At 38.4% G+C, this 17,517-nt stretch overlaps 1 protein-coding gene and 2 long non-coding RNA genes across 3 annotated transcripts in view; 1 reads left to right on the top strand and 2 right to left on the bottom strand.

Annotated features, from left to right (window-relative positions):
* Nucleotides 1-17,517, bottom strand: part of LOC142046883 (uncharacterized) — a 362,358-nt gene that overhangs the window by 283,956 nt on the left and 60,885 nt on the right. The gene's annotated exons all lie outside the window — the stretch shown is intronic.
* Nucleotides 1-17,517, top strand: part of LOC142046884 (uncharacterized) — a 361,020-nt gene that overhangs the window by 283,942 nt on the left and 59,561 nt on the right. The gene's annotated exons all lie outside the window — the stretch shown is intronic.
* Nucleotides 1-17,517, bottom strand: part of CAND1 (cullin associated and neddylation dissociated 1) — a 65,875-nt gene that overhangs the window by 10,553 nt on the left and 37,805 nt on the right. Inside the window, exons 3-9 of the mRNA XM_032782262.2 lie at nt 13,092-13,246; nt 5,672-5,795; nt 4,938-5,194; nt 4,752-4,857; nt 3,632-3,777; nt 934-1,226; nt 10-151 (exon numbers count right to left, since the gene is read on the bottom strand). Coding sequence (XP_032638153.1) covers nt 10-151; nt 934-1,226; nt 3,632-3,777; nt 4,752-4,857; nt 4,938-5,194; nt 5,672-5,795; nt 13,092-13,246 — 1,223 coding nt within the window. The remainder of the gene's footprint in view (nt 1-9; nt 152-933; nt 1,227-3,631; nt 3,778-4,751; nt 4,858-4,937; nt 5,195-5,671; nt 5,796-13,091; nt 13,247-17,517) is intronic.

The following is a 17,517-nucleotide window of genomic DNA, read 5'->3' as shown; positions in this document are numbered from 1 at the left end:
TTTTCATACCTGGCACAAGTACAGGAATGTGTTGTGTTAGGGCTCCAGGTAAAACATTTACCAGTTCAGTTAGCATGTTAAAACAACACTGACGAGTCTTCACACTCTTCTCCTTCATCTGTTTGTGCAAGGCTTTAACTATGTTGGGAACCTGTAGTAAATTACACACCTGTTAACTAGTTCGGTGGTTAGCATTTCCTTTACAGTTCTCCTAAATTACATAAAACAAAATGTCTCTCTGGGCTTTAAGTCTTTAGAAGAGCTGTATTTCTAGATATACTGAGAGCTTTAAGTTTCAGATGTTCAAATCAATTACCATCCCAGGAAATTTTAACTTAAAAAATTAAGGTCAGATTTAGCAAAACATGTTTTGCATGTAGCTTTTCTCTCAAAATTCTAGAAACAGAAATATTAATTACATAATTACCGTATTAAATCAATTTGGAAAATGATTCTGTTAGTACCGCCACTCCTCTCTATTCTGCGGGTAAAATGTGTTCTACTGATCAATTGTCGCCTTCCTTTTATTGTGAGAATTTATTTTTTCTCCTATTCTGAATTTAGCTAAACAGCTATAATAAGTTGCAGACTCTGAATGTTTTGGTTTTATAATATGGGGCAAATAATAACTAGGTTCATAGACTCCACAGCATTTTTAGAGATGGGCAGCCAATAATTAAAAATAAATAAGCACTCTGAGTCCAACAGGTAATTCCAGTTTCCAGAGCAGCTGCAGGTATCTGAGCCAATTTACCCTACACTCCCTCTCAGATGAGTTAGCAGAGTCAGAACCCATAAACTGTGCACAACTATAAGAAACAGGTGACAAATAGTGATTTTGCCGCTTTCCACATGAACACAGAGAACAATGAATAAACAGCATGGCCTTCTCTCAAATTCATTAAGAACTAAAAAAAAATCCTGACAGCTAACCTGACTCTGAAGCATTGTCAAAGGTGTCTCTCCTTGTTCCATTGCGTCAGGATCACACAGCCAACTCTGCACAGGTCGAGTTTGTTTTAAAAGAGAAAGATACGCATGGAAAACATCTGCTTTTACATTCTCCTCACGCTCTTTGAATCTGGCTATTAAAGCAGGAGATACGGTCTTGTAGAATTCTGGAAGCATTTCATGTCGTGTGCTAACCACAGCATCTAAACATTTAGCTGCTGCACGTCTCACTTTCCAGCTCATATCGTCATCATCACTATATTCATCATCACTCCCTTGACAAAATAAAATGAACTTTTATTATACACCACTTCACACAGGGACATTCCATGCTAGCAGTTTTGTACAGAAAGTTTTGATTTAAAGAACTCAAATTTATTTGATGCAAGAGATTGTTAAATGTGTAAAACTTACCAGAGGCAGATGATATATTAGCCTAAGAAATTTAATAAGCAGTCTATAATCAAGATAAAGCATAAGTATACAAAAGGTCATTCAAAACTGCCTTAGTCCTAAAACTAATTATCTACCTTCCCAGCTTCCTCACACCAGCCCCCTCATACATCCCCTCAATTTCAGTTGCTAATTGAACAAAGTCATTCCCACCACACTTGTGGCCTTACTACATTTTTTATTTCAAATGTTTTCATATCTATTCATCAGGAGAGACAATAAGGTAATAACAACACATCAAAATTCTGAAAACTAGCCTCTTCACATTTTACTCTTGTTGGGGGCATTACACCAGCAAAAACTGTGCATGGGTTCAACACCATGTGGTTGGTCCTATCACCTGTATACAGACTACAATTATATTTGTATCCCATTCCATAAAAGAGGAGTCATATCAATATGAAACAGTGACTTCTAAAAGCCAAAATTTACAAGTCTCGGGTTCTTTCTAGGGTAGGAAACTGTACAGATTTTAATAACTTTACAAAATCTACATTGCTTTGTGAACAGAGACAAGATATTGTCTTTTAAAGTCCTAAATACTCCACAATTTTGTTTTGTTAAATCTCCCCTTATCTCTCTACATTCTTTGTTATACCACCAATTTAGAAAGACCAATTTAGAAAGAACTAAATTATGTTTAATAAATAGTACATAAGATTTTGTAACTGTTAGAATATATACTCTTACAGCCTAAAAATCTAGTTCCCCTAAATCAGACATTTGTATTATAGGCCTGATCAGAATATTCCATTTAACTCTCCTTTACTGGAAAACAAAGCCCTCTGAAGCAACTTTTATAGGATTGAAGTTAACTATTTAGCAGCTTGAGAGAGCAAGACACTTGTTTATTAACAAACTCAATCATACTATTTTCAACAAAGAAAACAGAACAGAAGCAGAGCATGCAAGAAGTAAAGCAGATTACTATTTAAAAATTAATTTAAAACAGAGCTAGATGTTCCAATAGGAGAATGCTCTACCTTTCCCCCTGAGACAGCTTAGGTTCAGATCTACCTGAGTCACAACCATGTGAGTTTGCGGTTCTCATGCTCTGAAATCCAGATTAAGTGATGGGCCAAAGTTTCAGTAAGTATAGCAAGCTATCCAGCAGCAATATAATCATTTTATACTTTTTATACCTAACCTAAAGAGGGACTGAAAAATGCACCCACTGATGGAAACTTTCCCTGGCAAGAGTGGTGGCCTGGTCTCTGTTTCAAAAGAATTTAACGTCTCATTTTTAACAAAAACTAAGTTTCTAGCCCTATAGCTGCAAAGGTAACACCATAAGTATACATTTGGTTATCTCTGCTGCTGCTGCTCACAGCTTTGTCAAACAGCTAAGTGGTATTAAGACCTTCTGAGTCTTCTACTCCACCCCTCTGCAACTGCAGCAATGTTTTACAGAATATTTTGCGGTGCTTCATCCAGTCTAACTGGACATTCTTTTTGTTCTCTGCTTGTACAGTAGCTAGCATGAGATCCCCATCTCTGCTATGACCCTAGATGCTATGGTAATACAAATAAATAAAAACAATACACATCTCATGCAAAGAAGCATCTATCACTTTCCCTCATACACAGGGCCGGCGTTAGGCCGATGCGCCCAATTCCCCGGAATCGGGCCCTGAGCCAAAGAGGGCCCCATACCAGTGCTTAAGATGGCCCCATGTTGGTGCCTTTTTAATTTTTACTCACCCAGCAGCGCTCTGGGTCTTCAGTGGCATTTTGACAGCAGGCCCTTCACTCGCTTCGGGTCTTCAGCAGCCGGTCCTTGAGTGCCACCCAAGACCCAGAGCGCTGCCAATCGAGTACGAATTGGGCCCCACACTTGCTAAAGCCAGCCTTGCTCATACACATCTTAAATTCATTCTCTAAATTTCTTCCAACTTCTAGTTAGGTCATACTAAAGAGTTCCTCTGCCTCATGTTACACCATTCGAGTACTTTTAGACAGTTATGGCATTCTTTACTATAATCCCTCTAAACTCACAATACCAGGCCAATGGATGCACTAAATAACTATATAAAATGTCATCTTGTTCACTTTACTGAGTGTAGTATATAGCCATGCCCACAAAAATAAAAGAGGAAAACATGAAAATGTCACACAATCATTTAAGTTTTGGAAAGACCTGAATTAAGACTTATGGAATTGATCGTTTCCATTTCCTCACAATTTAGACTCAACTATCTCTTCTCTCCAAAACCAAGAGAAAATATACCTTGATCATCATCATCACCACCATCAGCATCCATGGCATTTTCATCTTCATCTTCATCATCATAATTGTAATTAGGATCATAGGTAAGGTATTTAAGACAAATGTTTATAATGGTAGACACATGAGGATAAACTTCCTTTGGACATCTGCATAATAAATTTAATAAGTTTAGCTTATAATATTAGTACTGAACAATTAATTAACAATTCTTCTTTAACAGAAGAAATTTGTATCTATATGCTTTGGTACTGATTCCACTAGCAAATTTAATACTATCAGAATTCCCGTTACATATCATGTTTTTTCTCAGAATTCATCTCAGTTACAAACATTCAGTACAATCTGAAACTTGCTATACAAGAACTCAGGCCAAACTGACACAGGGTAATTTAGAAGACTGGAAAAAATATGGAATTTCACCTTCATAGGCAGAATCAAACAAAATATAAAGATAGTTCACTAGCCACTTTGTCGTCTTGCAGTTCAGTTCTCATAATTCAGTTTCCGAAAGCTACTGAGACAATTATTGCCATTGCAATCTGTCAAAGCAGAGGTCAAGGAAACAAGAAGATCCTCTCACCCCTTCAAGGAATGCAAAAGTAGAGGGACGGGGAGGTATGCTCTGCTGCTGCCTATGATTTATAGTCACAGATTTTTAAGGCAAAAAGGGTCCATTATGATCTTCTGATCTGACAGCTATAGAATCTTATGATGTACCTTTGGAAATAAGAAGGTTCTGTCTCCACCAATGGGAATCTAGCACTTTCCATAAGCATTATATTTATAAAAACAATGTTCTTATCTGTCACAATACATGAATAGCAAATCATGGCCTATTGTGCCAGTCTGTGTACATATTACACTGATTATCAGTTAAATTACAAGATAGTGATAGAAAAATCTGCTTTAGCAATTCAGGTATGATCTCTGACTCAAAATCAGAAAAGGTATTTTGCACCAACGAGACTATCACTTCCATCAGGAAAGGAAACACATTTCTTGTGGCTTACTACAACTCTTTTCAATTGCTCAAGGACTAGCAATGACTTCTTATACATTCAAATGACAACCAGTCAACCTGTAAGAAAAAAAAACCCCACATACCTTAAAAGTAGCTTACCTCCTAACAAAAGATTCAAAAGCTTGAATGCAATATTCTCTTAGTTCATCATCATCTACATTACAAAATTTTACCACTAAAGGGATTATTTTCTCAAGATATTCACCTGAAAAAGGAAAATTAGAAAAGTGATCACTCACATCTAAAAATCTGCAGAATCAGAGAAAAATATATAAATTCTCTTACCTATTCTGTGACCTGCTTGCCTACTGATAGCAGCAATACACTGTATATAGGTCCTAGTTGTTGACATGGAATCATTTTTAGACAGCTCTGTCAACAGATGTTCAATGAGGTCAACAAAAACTATATTGCCACAACTCATAACCAGGTGACCAAGAGCAATGATGGTTCTTTTCCTCACAGCAAGCCTGGGACTAGTCAGCTGGGGGAGCAGACAGGTCAGAATTGAAGGATGGAAGTTAACAAGCAGTCCTCCTTGCCTTAAAACAGACAAAACACAAACTCAAACCAACTGAATCTAGAACTGATTTAATTCTTCTAGTGTATCATTCTTATTCCAAGTATTCCCAAAATGCCATACAAAAATATATATCAGTGCATTTAGAATTATTTGGAAAAAACTAAGAAACTAACTGCTTTCAGTATTGACATATATTGACAACCAAAACTGGCAACTAAAGACATTCTCAACAGCATCAAAAGATAAATGATGAGTTATTTGATTAATCAGCTATGCTTAAATTAAATATATTTTAAATGTAACAATTGTATTCTGCTATAAAGTCTCATTTTACTCATTTGAAACAAGTTACTCAACTTTTTCACGTTTACAAAGCCTAAATTACAATCACCTAAAATTTAATAACTAAAAAAGTTAAGTTCACAGTGATTTAAACCAGTTAAAACATAGCATTAACAATTACATTCTATCACCATTTTGTAACAAGGATGCTTACCTGCTCAGCATATCAGCCATGATATCCAAGGCCTCTAATTGGACAGACACATCTTCCTGCTTGGCTATAGCACTTGTAAGACGCCCTGTGATCTTTTTACAAACATTAGCCGCTAATGCAGATCCTGAAAATTACAACGACAGATTAGCATTTTGACAGTAAAAATGTGTAAATCTAATACCAAATGTCATATACTAAATGTCATATTCGCAACAGTTGGAAAGTACTTAGCTAAAATTTTAATTGTCCAACGCAAGCATAAATTGACTACTTTACACTAAAACTGAAAGGTTGATTTACCTAGAAACAGTTACTGAGCAAGATCTTCTTTCATTAAAATGTAAGAAATCTGCATGCAACTCTAAGGAACAGAAAGCTGCTGGCATGGAGGAGCAGAAAATAGAGGCCACTGAAAGTCTTCAACAGGGGATATTTGTTGACTGAAAGTGTGTGGAGCCGGGAGGAGATTATAGGTGGGAATAAAGAGAAACAACAGGAAGAAAGTTTACTGGGAAAAGTAGGGAAGTAACTTGAACTAGCTGGGAAGAACAGCTGGTATCGTGAAGTGTCAAGGAGTTTAAAATAGGTTACCATTAATTTTCAGCAGGTAGATAAAAATCAATGAATTTTAAAAAAAATTGAAAAATTTTATTTTTTAAAAATTTTAATCAGATTTTTTTTTATAAAAAATGTGAGGAAAAAACCTATCTAAAGACAGGTTTCAGAGTAGCAGCCGTGTTAGTCTGTATCTGCAAAAAGAAAAATCTCGTGGCACCTTACAGACTAACAAATTTATTTGAGCATAGGATTTCGTGGGCTAAGCCCACTTCATCGGATGCATAGAATGGAACATATTGTAAGGAGATATATATACACATATAGAGAACGTGAAAAGATGGGAGCTGCCCTACTAACTCTAACAGGCTAATTAAGATGAGCAATTATCAGCAACAGAAAAGCTTCAAAAACAGACTCCAAGGAGAAACTGCTGAACTTCAATTAATATGCAAAGTAGATACTATCAATTTAGGGTTGAATAGAGACTGGGAATGGCTGAGCCATTACACACATTGAATTTATTTCCCATGTTAAGTATCCTCACAACTTCTTGTCAAACTGTCTGAAATGGGCCATCCTGATTATCACTACAAAAGTTTTTTTTTCTCCTGCTGATAATTGCTCATCTTAATTAATTAGCCTCTTAGAGTTGGCAGGGCAACTCCCACCTTTTCATGCTCTCTGTATGTGCATATAGAGTAACTTCTCACTTAAAGTTGTCCTGGTTAATGTTGTTTTGTTGTTACATTGCTGATCAGTTAGGTAACATGCTCCTTTAAAGTTGTGTAATACTCCCTTCTAATCTCCTTTGGCAGCCACCTGCTTTGTCTACTGCTTGCAGGAAGAGCAGCCCCTTGCAGCTAGCTGGCGGGGGCTTGGAAACAGGGTGGACAGGCAGCCCCCTATGAGCTTCCCCTATCAGCTTCCCGCTCCCCTAAGTTCCTTGGGCAGCAGCTGCCTGCAGTTCAGCTGTGTCCCTCCCCCCACTGCCATATGCTGCTCCTGCCCTCTGCCTTGGAGCTGCTCCCTGAGACTCCTGCTTGCTGTGCAGGGGGATAGGGGGCTAATGTCAGCGTGTCCCCTTCCCCACTCCACTTACCTCATCTTCCATAGAGCAGGATTCAGGACGGAGGGAGCTTGCGGCAGCTCCTGTCTCAGCAAGCTGATCTAAATCTAATTAACAAGGCAGTGTACTTAAGGGAAATACACACATCTCCCTCCATTCCTCCTGCCTTGCAGAGTGAGAGTTAACCCTTGAGGGCTCAGCCAACTGCTAGTTCATCATTTAGCAGTAAGGCATTTCCTGGGAAATAAACCACCTTCTGACTCTTCCATCACAACCAAGCTCACAATCATCATCACTGTGTGAGAGCGAGAGAGAGAGAGAGAGAGTGTGTGTGCATGTGTGTGGGAACCTATGTAAAAGGGGGGGGGTTAATTCCTTATGGGGAAATTGGATTCGCTTAACGTCATTTTGCTTAAAGTTGCATTTTTCAGGAACATAACTACAACATTAAGTGAGGAGTTACTGTATATTCCTTACTACATGTTCCATTCCATGCATCCGATGAAGTGGGCTGTAGCCCACAAAAGCTTATGCTCAAATAAATTTGTTAGTCTCTAAGGTGCCACAAGTACTCCTGTTCTTTATCTAAAGATAGTTTTAATTAAGATATATTATAGCTCAAAGACATCTCATCATGGAATAGGATTATAAATTCTAACTATAGTATGAGAAATATATTCATGTAATGTTTAAAAAGTTTTGTACATGAGTTCCAATAGTTCATGGATTAGGACCCAATCTTATGGGGTTCCAGGGGCTTCTGTATAGATTATTTAGGTTAATCTTTCTATCTACCAATGAGACTCAGTGCTCAGTCTAGAAGATACCATCAGAGATACTTAGACTTTTTGCAGTTCTCAAACTGTAGATTTGGGTCTCCAGAGATAACATGCTTATTACACAGCAAAATGTTTTAAAATAATAAATATATATATAAAGCTGAGAAAAATAGACCTCAACCTACTGTCCTCCGCAATTTTGTTACACACAGTCAATCCCTTACCTCTCTCTAAAAGCACAAGAAGTTTCAAAAAGTTCAATGAACAGAAGATGGTTGGGGCGGAATAGATCTGGACAAGGAGAAGAAGTCTGGAGATAAATATGAGAAGGGAAAGAACAGCAGTAGAAACAAAGTGAAACTGTTCAAGCAGCATATTCCAGCAGTCTGAGGTCTTTCTGAGTGTAGCCTTCATTGATTCAAGATCTACCATACCATTCTCTCACTATAAGGGAAAACCTATAATGGCAGCAAGCCATAAGAGAGACCCAGTTTGGGAATATTTTAATGAAGTTCCTCTACCTGTGACTAATATGGCATGCATGTAAAATGCAAACATTGCAACAAAGAAATGCAGGGCCTGGTTGCCAGAATCAAACAACATCATGAGAAGTTTCCTTCTCAGGAGGAAGCTGCATTGAAGATGATGAAAGGAGCATCTCTGAACATGCAGGATCTTCAGCTTGGTAAACTTTTTAATTTCATACTTCTTTCTTAAGGACTGCCTGTCTTCCTTCTGCACTATCTTGAATCTCATGTTTGAGCAAAAAATATAGTTGTTACTCTATGGTACTATCGTTTTAGATGCAGTTGTGATAAAAAATAAATAGGTAGATCTGCATTTTACAATTTAACCTTTAAATTAGTACTGAGCATCAGTGAATGCAATGAGTAATACTAAATGAGCAGTATAGTAATAATAATTAAATAACAGCATTGACTTATTTTGTTTAGGAGAATCCATCCTCAACATACAGGATTCTGAAGACTATCGACCTTCAAGATCACCATAATTTTCTATCGTTTCAGAGTTATCTGCCAATAATAGTGTTTCAGTCACATTATGCATATCACATGGCCACAGTATATTACCTGTAGCAAAAACAAAAAAAATCCCCATCATCCACAAACAACCATAGATAAATTTGTGATAAGAACCAGCAGATTACAAAAAGAGGTAACTGATGAAAAATTGCCCGGGTTGTTTATGAAACAAACTCTCCTTTCTGTATGATTGAGAATCCACACTTCATTAATATGGTTCAGTCATTAAGACCAGGATACAGTTCACCCAACAGAGCAGATGTCGCAAGCAAACTGCTGGATAAATTGCATAAAAGAGAAACTGAGCAGTGTGCAAAAGGTAAAATTGTTAACCTGAGTCTTGACGGGTGGAGCTACGTCCATAATGATCCTGTTGTACGTGCTTGTGTGACAACGGAAGAAGGGAATGTCTTCCTTATAGAAACAATTGCTATGTCAGGAAATGCACACACAGCAGAATACTTACAAGCAGCAGCAGTAAAAGCTATAACAAACTGTGACAAAATTTTCAAATGTCTAATATGCAGCTTGGTCAAAGACAATGCTGCAAATGTATCGAAGATTAGAAGAAATTATTTAGAAGAGAGTCCCAAGCTAATAACATACGGTTGCAGTGCTCATTTGATGCACCTTCTAACCAAAGACTTCAGTGTTCCAGAAAAAAAGGCTAATGTTGAAATTGCAAAATACTTCCATAACAACCACTTTGCAGCAGCTGCTCTGAAAAAAGTGGGAGGAACCAAGCTAACCTTCCCACAAGACATGCAATGGAACTCAGTAGTGGACTGTTTTGAGCACTATATCAAGAACTGACCTAATCTGGTGACAGTTTGTGAAGAAAATCGTGAAAAAATAGATGGCACTGTCACAGCCAAAGTTCTCAACATTGGGCTTAAGAGAAATCTTGAACACATGCTGAGTACCCTGAAGCCTATTTCTGTAGCCTTGAACAAAATGCAGGGAAATAGCAGTTTTATTGCTAACGCTGCTGAAATGTGGAAGGAACTGAGTAAGATCTTAAAAAGAAAAATATGCAATAACAGAGTTAAATTACAAGCATTAAAAAAATGAATGGGACAAGCACTATCTCCATCTCATTTTCTTGCAAATATTCTCAATACTTGGTACCAGGGTCAAACCTTAACTGCTGAAGAAGAGGAGTTGGCGATGACATGGACATCCAGCAATCATCCCTCCATAATGTCAACTAGAATCAACTTCAGAGCTAAGGGTGAACCATTCAAGAAATATATGTTTGCTGATGATGTTTTAAAGAAAGTCACACCAGTGAACTGGTGGAAGTCACTTAAGCACCTGGATTCAGAAACTGTTGAAGTGAAAATCTCACTTAACAGCAGTTGCTTCTTCTGTCAGTGTAGAAAGAATATTTTCTTCCTGTGGACTAATTCATTCCAAATTGAGAAATCATTTGGGACCCGAAAAAGCAGGAAAGCTTGTTTTTCTTTTCCAGATTATGAACAAACAGGGAAATGAAGGTGAAGACGACTGAATTAGGTGCAGAAGCCAGTATTTTAAGTTTCTTGTGTTGACCTGGCTGACACAGTTGATTTAATTGTTTTTGGGTTTTTTTTAAATTTCATTTAACTATTTTAGTTAAAAACAATTTTAACAAAAACAAACCTTTTTTTAAAAAATCTGGATGTTTAACTAAATTCAAAAATTCTTATGCTTGTTTTGTTAAAATATTATAAGTTTCCTGTTGAAGAAAAAATCCAGAATACATATCGTTGTTGTTTTAGTTAAATACAACAATTTAAATATCTGTCTGGTGTTCTCCTAATACAGCATGGCAAGAAAATCCTCCAAATACTAACGATTAACCTGTTGAACTGGAAATAGCTCACCTCCCAGTGACTTCATAAATATCTGCTTCAATTACCTTTGGCAAATGAAATAACCAAACAATCATTTATTTTCTGATATAGCTGTTAAACTAATCTGAAAGGTTTTCAAAATAAATCACTTTAAAAATGTATAGCGTGCATCTTTTAAAAATAAAACCTACATCTATCGCTGAGTTGTAAAGAAATATGTATTAAGGTTATAATCACCACCAAGAATGCACTTTTATGTAGAAATCCATGATTAAATCGAATCTTCCTGACTAATGATTTAAATCATAATTTAAATCGATTTGATTTAAATCAAATCCACTCTGATTTTCAGGTTTTATTTTTCTGTTAATTCAGTTTTCTAAAAGTTAGTTGAAATAATCCAATAGAAATTAGCTGGACCATTTTATGGCGGAAGAGTAAGGAAGCAAGCAGTCCGAATGCATTGCATTAAAAGAGCTAGAAGTCATAAGGCTGTATTTGACTCTTTGCTATAAAACCTTTAGTTTAATGAGTATTCATTTTTTCTTTGTCTCTAGATTACAGAAAGCAACAAAACTGACCTATCTTTTTTAAAAAAGCAGTCCAAATCTATTATCTAGCTATAAAATATTTGTTTCCCCCCTCAGTTAATGAATTTTAACTCTTTTGTTCAGGTATTTTTGCCAGAAGATCCATTAACCAGCATAAAAGCCTAACTGGAAATCACTTACTATAATGTTCTTTTTATATATTATTGTATACGCTTATCTCTGCTAAAGGTTACACAAGCATGACTGGTTTTTGTTTTATCTGAGGACCTTAAAGGGATGTAAGGCACATCCCTGGGAAGGATTTTTTAAGTTAACGTATGCTTTAATGGTGAGTGTTATAGTTTTAGCATAAAACATCTGTAGCATTTTATTATTTTTCAACATTCAATAGGACATTTGAGAGCACTTTTCAATACATAATCCAAAATAGGCAACATTTAGGGAGACTGCTTCCTAATGTCTAGTTAAACATGTGTCAGAACACCTAGCATACATCCACTGACTGTAGGTAAGACAACAGAGACTAAAAAGGAGGCAAAAGAAATTGTATACCAGGGAATAAACAAGCCAAGAACAAACAGAAATGGAAGTAGTCTTAAAGAAACCCTGCATCATCTGCATCAGTGAGTGATGCTGAATAAAACTAAAATGTTAGACACTACACTGTGCCCATAATCTACCATCACTGTTCATGCTACCACAGTTGAGAAATTGTGCTGCAGATCAAACCTAACATATAGCACTAATTTTTGGCCTGCAAACAATGGTTAAAAGAAAGTAAATAGAAATTCTCCACCAGTGCTATTTGAAAAATTTCAAAACGAGCTATTTTTTGCTGATTTTCTACCGGTTTACAGCATGGTCAAAATTTCAGCACATTTATTTTACCAATTCTACTTATCCAGACTTATAACTGTGTTATACTGTTTAAAGTTTTTCTGCAGCTTGCTCCTTGTCATCAACCTAACATGAGAACTCCAGTCCTCAAATCCATTTTGAGTTATCATTCCCTTCTAGCCCAGTCAAATTCACATACTGCACTCACTGTGGTATCTGAACACCTTCTAGATTTAAAAGAACAAAAGTGGCTAACATTTGGCAAGTAGAATTCCTTGAGATTGCCCACTAGGTACATCCCAACACACATACTGGGACAAGAAATGATCACAATCCCATTAAAGAAAAGTCATCTCAATTTAAAAGTGCACTGTCCATTTTTAAAAAATTTACCCAAATGAGATTTAACTACTATCGTTAAAAAGCCTAGGAATATTGTGCCTGAAAATATTTAAGGTAGATCTCTATAGCAAATGTAATCTGAAATTACTTTCAGCTCTTTTTACAGTGACTTGACTTCAAGTTTACCACATCTCTTTACATATACACAGTTACCTATTTATGATAACAGAAGCACCACACAAATGATTATCTCCACAAACGTCAATTTCAGTGTCAACAGCCACTGAGGAACAACTGCATCTGGTTCACTGAAGGACACTAGCTTACAATGAAATAATTGGTTATAGAGAAGTAAAGTGAGACCTCATGTTTTAAAAACAGAGAAGGGGAGAAGAATGTAATTTCTTACCACTGGAAGCTGGAGGAAGTTCTCCAATGACTGTTTTAAGGCCAATGCTTGAAATGTCACGTAGCTGCTCTTTATCAGAAAGCATGTTAGTACAGAGTGTATCCACAATGGTCTCCACTTGATACTCCTTCACTTTACTCACCAAAGGGCCAAGACTGAAATAAAACAAAAAAATGATGCAAATAAATCTGCAGGTTTAAACAGAAGTGATATCCAACTACATATACCACGTTTATGTTAAGAATCCTTCAAAATTTATTTTAAACGTATTCACAGAGCTATTGTTAATATTGAGGTTTGCAGGGTTGAGATAATGTTGCTATTATTTCTGCATTATTTCTATTTAGTAGTATTCTTGATGTGAAAGCCAAGTTTCAGTTACTTAGGTTATAATCCTTCCCCATCCACCAGCCTATAAATCTTTTGACACAATGAATCACTGTTTCAGACACTTTTGCTTTGTATTGGGAATTTTAAACCCTCCAGATCCAACATATGTTGTATCAGTGTTGCTTCTTCATACTCTCAAACCCTGGAGTAACAAATAGAGTTGTCAGCTAAAGCCACAGCTTGTAACAAAATTACTATATCCACTGACAGTTTGTATGCTTCACCATCAGTACATAACATATTCATAGACTCATAGATAGATTCCTATACTACAAGGAACCCTTGCGATTATCTAGTATGAACCTCCTGTATAACACGGGCCACAGGACTTCTCCAAAATAATTCCCAGAGCACATCTTTTAAAAAAATTATCCAACCTTGATTTAGTGAACTTTGGTAAATTGTTCCAATGGTTTATTACCCTCGCTGTCAAAAACGTACACCTTAATTCCATTTTGAATTTGTCAAGCTTCAACTTCCAGCCACTGGATCATGTTACGCCTTTCTCTGCTAGACTGAAGTGACCACTATCAAATATTTGCACCACGCAGGTACTTATTAGGGATGTAAAATATTGAACAGTTAAATGGTAAATATTAGTCTTCCCAGCTCACTCACTCTGTTAACCCCCAGCTCCGGCTGCACTGGCTGGAGCGGCCCCAGCCCCTGGCAAGCCAGAACAGCCCCAGCCCTTCTCCCTTTAATTGGTTAACTGATTAAACGATATAATTTTAATTGTTTGAACATCAGAGGGTAGCAGTGTTAATCTGTATCCACAAAAACAACAAGGAGTTCAGATAAACATTAGTCTTTAAGATGCCACCAGACTCCTAATTGTTTAAACAGTTAACTTTTAAAATTATATTTACATGCCTAGTACTTATAGACTGTAATGAAGTCACCCTTTAACCTTCTCTTTGTTAAGCAAAATAAACTGAGCTCTTTGGGGGAGCCTATCACCCCAAGGCATGTTTTCAAATCCTCCTCATGGTTCTTCTCTGAACCCTTTCCAATTTATCAACATCTTTCTTGAACTGTGGGCATCAAAACTAGACACAGTACTTGAGCAGTGGCTGCACCAATCCCAATCTATTCCTACTCAAGATTCCCCTGATTATGCATCCAAGGATAACATTAGCCCTTTTAACCACAGTATCACACTGGGACCTCATGTTCAGCTAATTGTCCACCATGACCCCCCCCCCCCACACACACACGCTAGAGTCACAAAATGAAGTATATATAGATATAGCAGGGTAACAGTGAATTACTAGATTGCCTCATTACTCTAGACATGTTCTGAGCTCAAGCACACAACGACTCCTTCCAGTGCCTTAATGTGTGTCAATATACAACAGATGGAAGAACAAAGGGAATGAAACGTTACATCCAAGTTCTGTTGACGCCAAGGAAAGCCCTGTATCTGGTAGAGTGGTTGTCTGGTTACATGCCTTCTTTGTTTTATTGAATCTATGATGGTTCTTTCAGTCAGTGCTTTTCCCATCTGGGTGGTCATGCAATCCCATATTCTTTAATCAGCAACATCTATTTGCACAAAATGTTGCGATCATGAGTTGCTATAGTAATGGGCCAATTAGCATTACTACTGGAAAACCTAGTATAGCAGTAAAAATTAAAGCATGCCTTAAACGTTTTCCGAGCCTTCCCCACAATATTACTTCGTCTAATGTTTTTTTCCATAATTGATGTGGTAGCTCTCCAAAACACTACAATGCAAAGTAAGAAGGTGCTGCTGTTTTTAATTGCTCTGTTTCCCTCATGCACTAAAATGCATCAGTTTATCAGTGAAATATTAATTTTCTAATTTTTACTCAGCATTCCAGAGTAAAAAAGACAGCTGAAGAATTAACTGGATTTTTTTTATTTGCATATCAAAGACTTAAGCACATTCCAACTACCTGACCACGTTCTGTCCGAGTTGCACAGAACTTTTAGGATTTGGCCTGCACTCATTATTATTGGTGATAACACAAGCTAGAAATCACAACTTGACTTTCAGATTTAGTTTGCATAGCTGAGTACACCACTGGTGTGCTGAGACCACTCCCTACTTAAGATGACCAATTAGGTCTCACCGTTCCTTGTAGTCCTCTGATTGTAGCCATCTGTTGCCTCTCGTTTGATAATTAGATTGTAAAGTCTTTGGAGCAGATACCATTTTTTCTTTTGTTTGTACGGTGCCTACCACAATGAGGTCTTGGGTATATGACTAGGGCTCCAGGGCACTACGGTAATGCAAATTATAAGTACTGATAGGGAAAAACCTTATACTTCAATACAAAGAAAAACTGATTAGGTAAATCACTGAGACAATCATGGAATACAATGCTGTTTTTACATAGGGTATGGCTACACTTGGAGGTGTGCAGCGCTGGGAGTTACAGCTGTGTTCGTACAGCTATGTAGGGACAGTGCTGCAGTGTGGCCACACTGACAGCTACCAGCGCCGAAGTGTGGCCACATTTGCAGCGCTGTTGGGAGTGGTGTATTGTGGGCAGCTATCCCACAGAGCACCTTGTCCCATTTTGGTGCCGTGGGTTGTGGGAAGGGGACAGAAGGGTGCGGGTCATTCCGCTTCCTGTCTCAATGCCCCGTGGTGCATCACTTCACATCCCAGCAGTTTGACGCCATTGTGAGTCTCTGTGCAGCGCGATTTCTGTGTGAAATGGAGCCCGAGCTGCTGAGGACTTTGCTGATGAATGTCGCCAGCACATCACGTTTGGCAGTTGAGCTATTCCTTCAGCTACAAAGTGACAGTGAGGAGTCCAAAGACATATCATCCTGCAAGTCTGGGATGATGAGCAGTGGCTGCAGAATTTTCGGATGAGAAAAGCCACTTTCATGGGACTATGTGAGGAGCTTGCCCCTGCCCTGCGGCGCAAGGACACAAGATTGAGAGCTGCCCTGTCAGTGGAGAAGCGGGTGGCTATTGCAATCTGGAATCTGACAACTAAAGACAGCTACTGATTGGTCGCGAACCAGTTTGGAGTGGGAAAGCTGACCGTTGGAATAGTGTTGATGCAAGTTTGCAGGGCCATTAATCGCATCCTGCTAAGAAGAACCGTGACTCTGGGGAACGTGCAGGAGATACTGGATGGCTTTGCACAAATGAGTTTCCATAACTGTGGAGGGGCGATAGATGGGACGCATATTCCTATTCTGACACCCCCCCACCAGGCATCCGAGTACATTAATCGGAAGGGGTATTTCTCTATGGTTCTCCAGTGACTTGTAGTCACCGTGGGCGTTTCCCCGTGATTTTAATGCCATTGGCTAGCGTCTCACAGCTGACCGCGCTCAGGCATGTTACGCTTCGCTCCGAGACGCAGGGCGTCGGAGCTAGCTCTGATCGAGGGCTGTTCTCGTGATTTTGGCACCAAACGTTGGTATCAGCGGATCAAGGCCGCGTGATATGGCCTTTGAGAAGCTTGCTCGCAATTCTGTGATCCTTTGGATGACACCTGCACTCGCGCTCTGAACATACTGGCTCACTGACCGCTGATGACAGCGGATATGACAGAGCCCGTAAGTGACCGATTGACCTAAGATAAGGCTGAGTCCGCGGTGGTAACTCGTTGTTTTGGGACGAGTGGGATGCGTGAAGAAAGTCAATCTAGTTTCAATGTCGCTTATTAATCGGCGCAGCCTATTCCCAGGGACTGACGGATCTGCCAGCGATAGAGTCGCCTTTTGTATCGCGAAAGGCTAGCATTGATCTCGCGCGCGTGTAAAAAAAGCCTCCAATAGGCCATGAGACTCTCCCACCGCAGGTTTCTTTCCCCTATGGTAGACCATCCATATCCAGTGCTTCTCTTAGCTCGCACCGACTGGCTCTATGTGCATATCAGTCGTTATGTGACCTAATATGCGACCTCCTGTCACGGTCCTCATTTGCACTTGAGACGCCTGATTGTCTGCCTCTGTGATTATTTGGACGCAGCCTACTGTCAGTCTGGTCAGCACTGGAGAACAGTGTTCCTTCGTAGATCGCATCCGTGGCTTCCTGGCCCGCGCT

The sequence above is a fragment of the Chelonoidis abingdonii genome, chromosome 1 (assembly GCF_003597395.2).
Source record: "Chelonoidis abingdonii isolate Lonesome George chromosome 1, CheloAbing_2.0, whole genome shotgun sequence".
In the NCBI taxonomy this organism is placed as follows: Eukaryota; Metazoa; Chordata; order Testudines; family Testudinidae; genus Chelonoidis; species Chelonoidis abingdonii.
The sequence above is the reverse complement of the archived record's forward strand: the minus strand, read 5'-3'. Positions and strand labels throughout refer to the sequence as shown.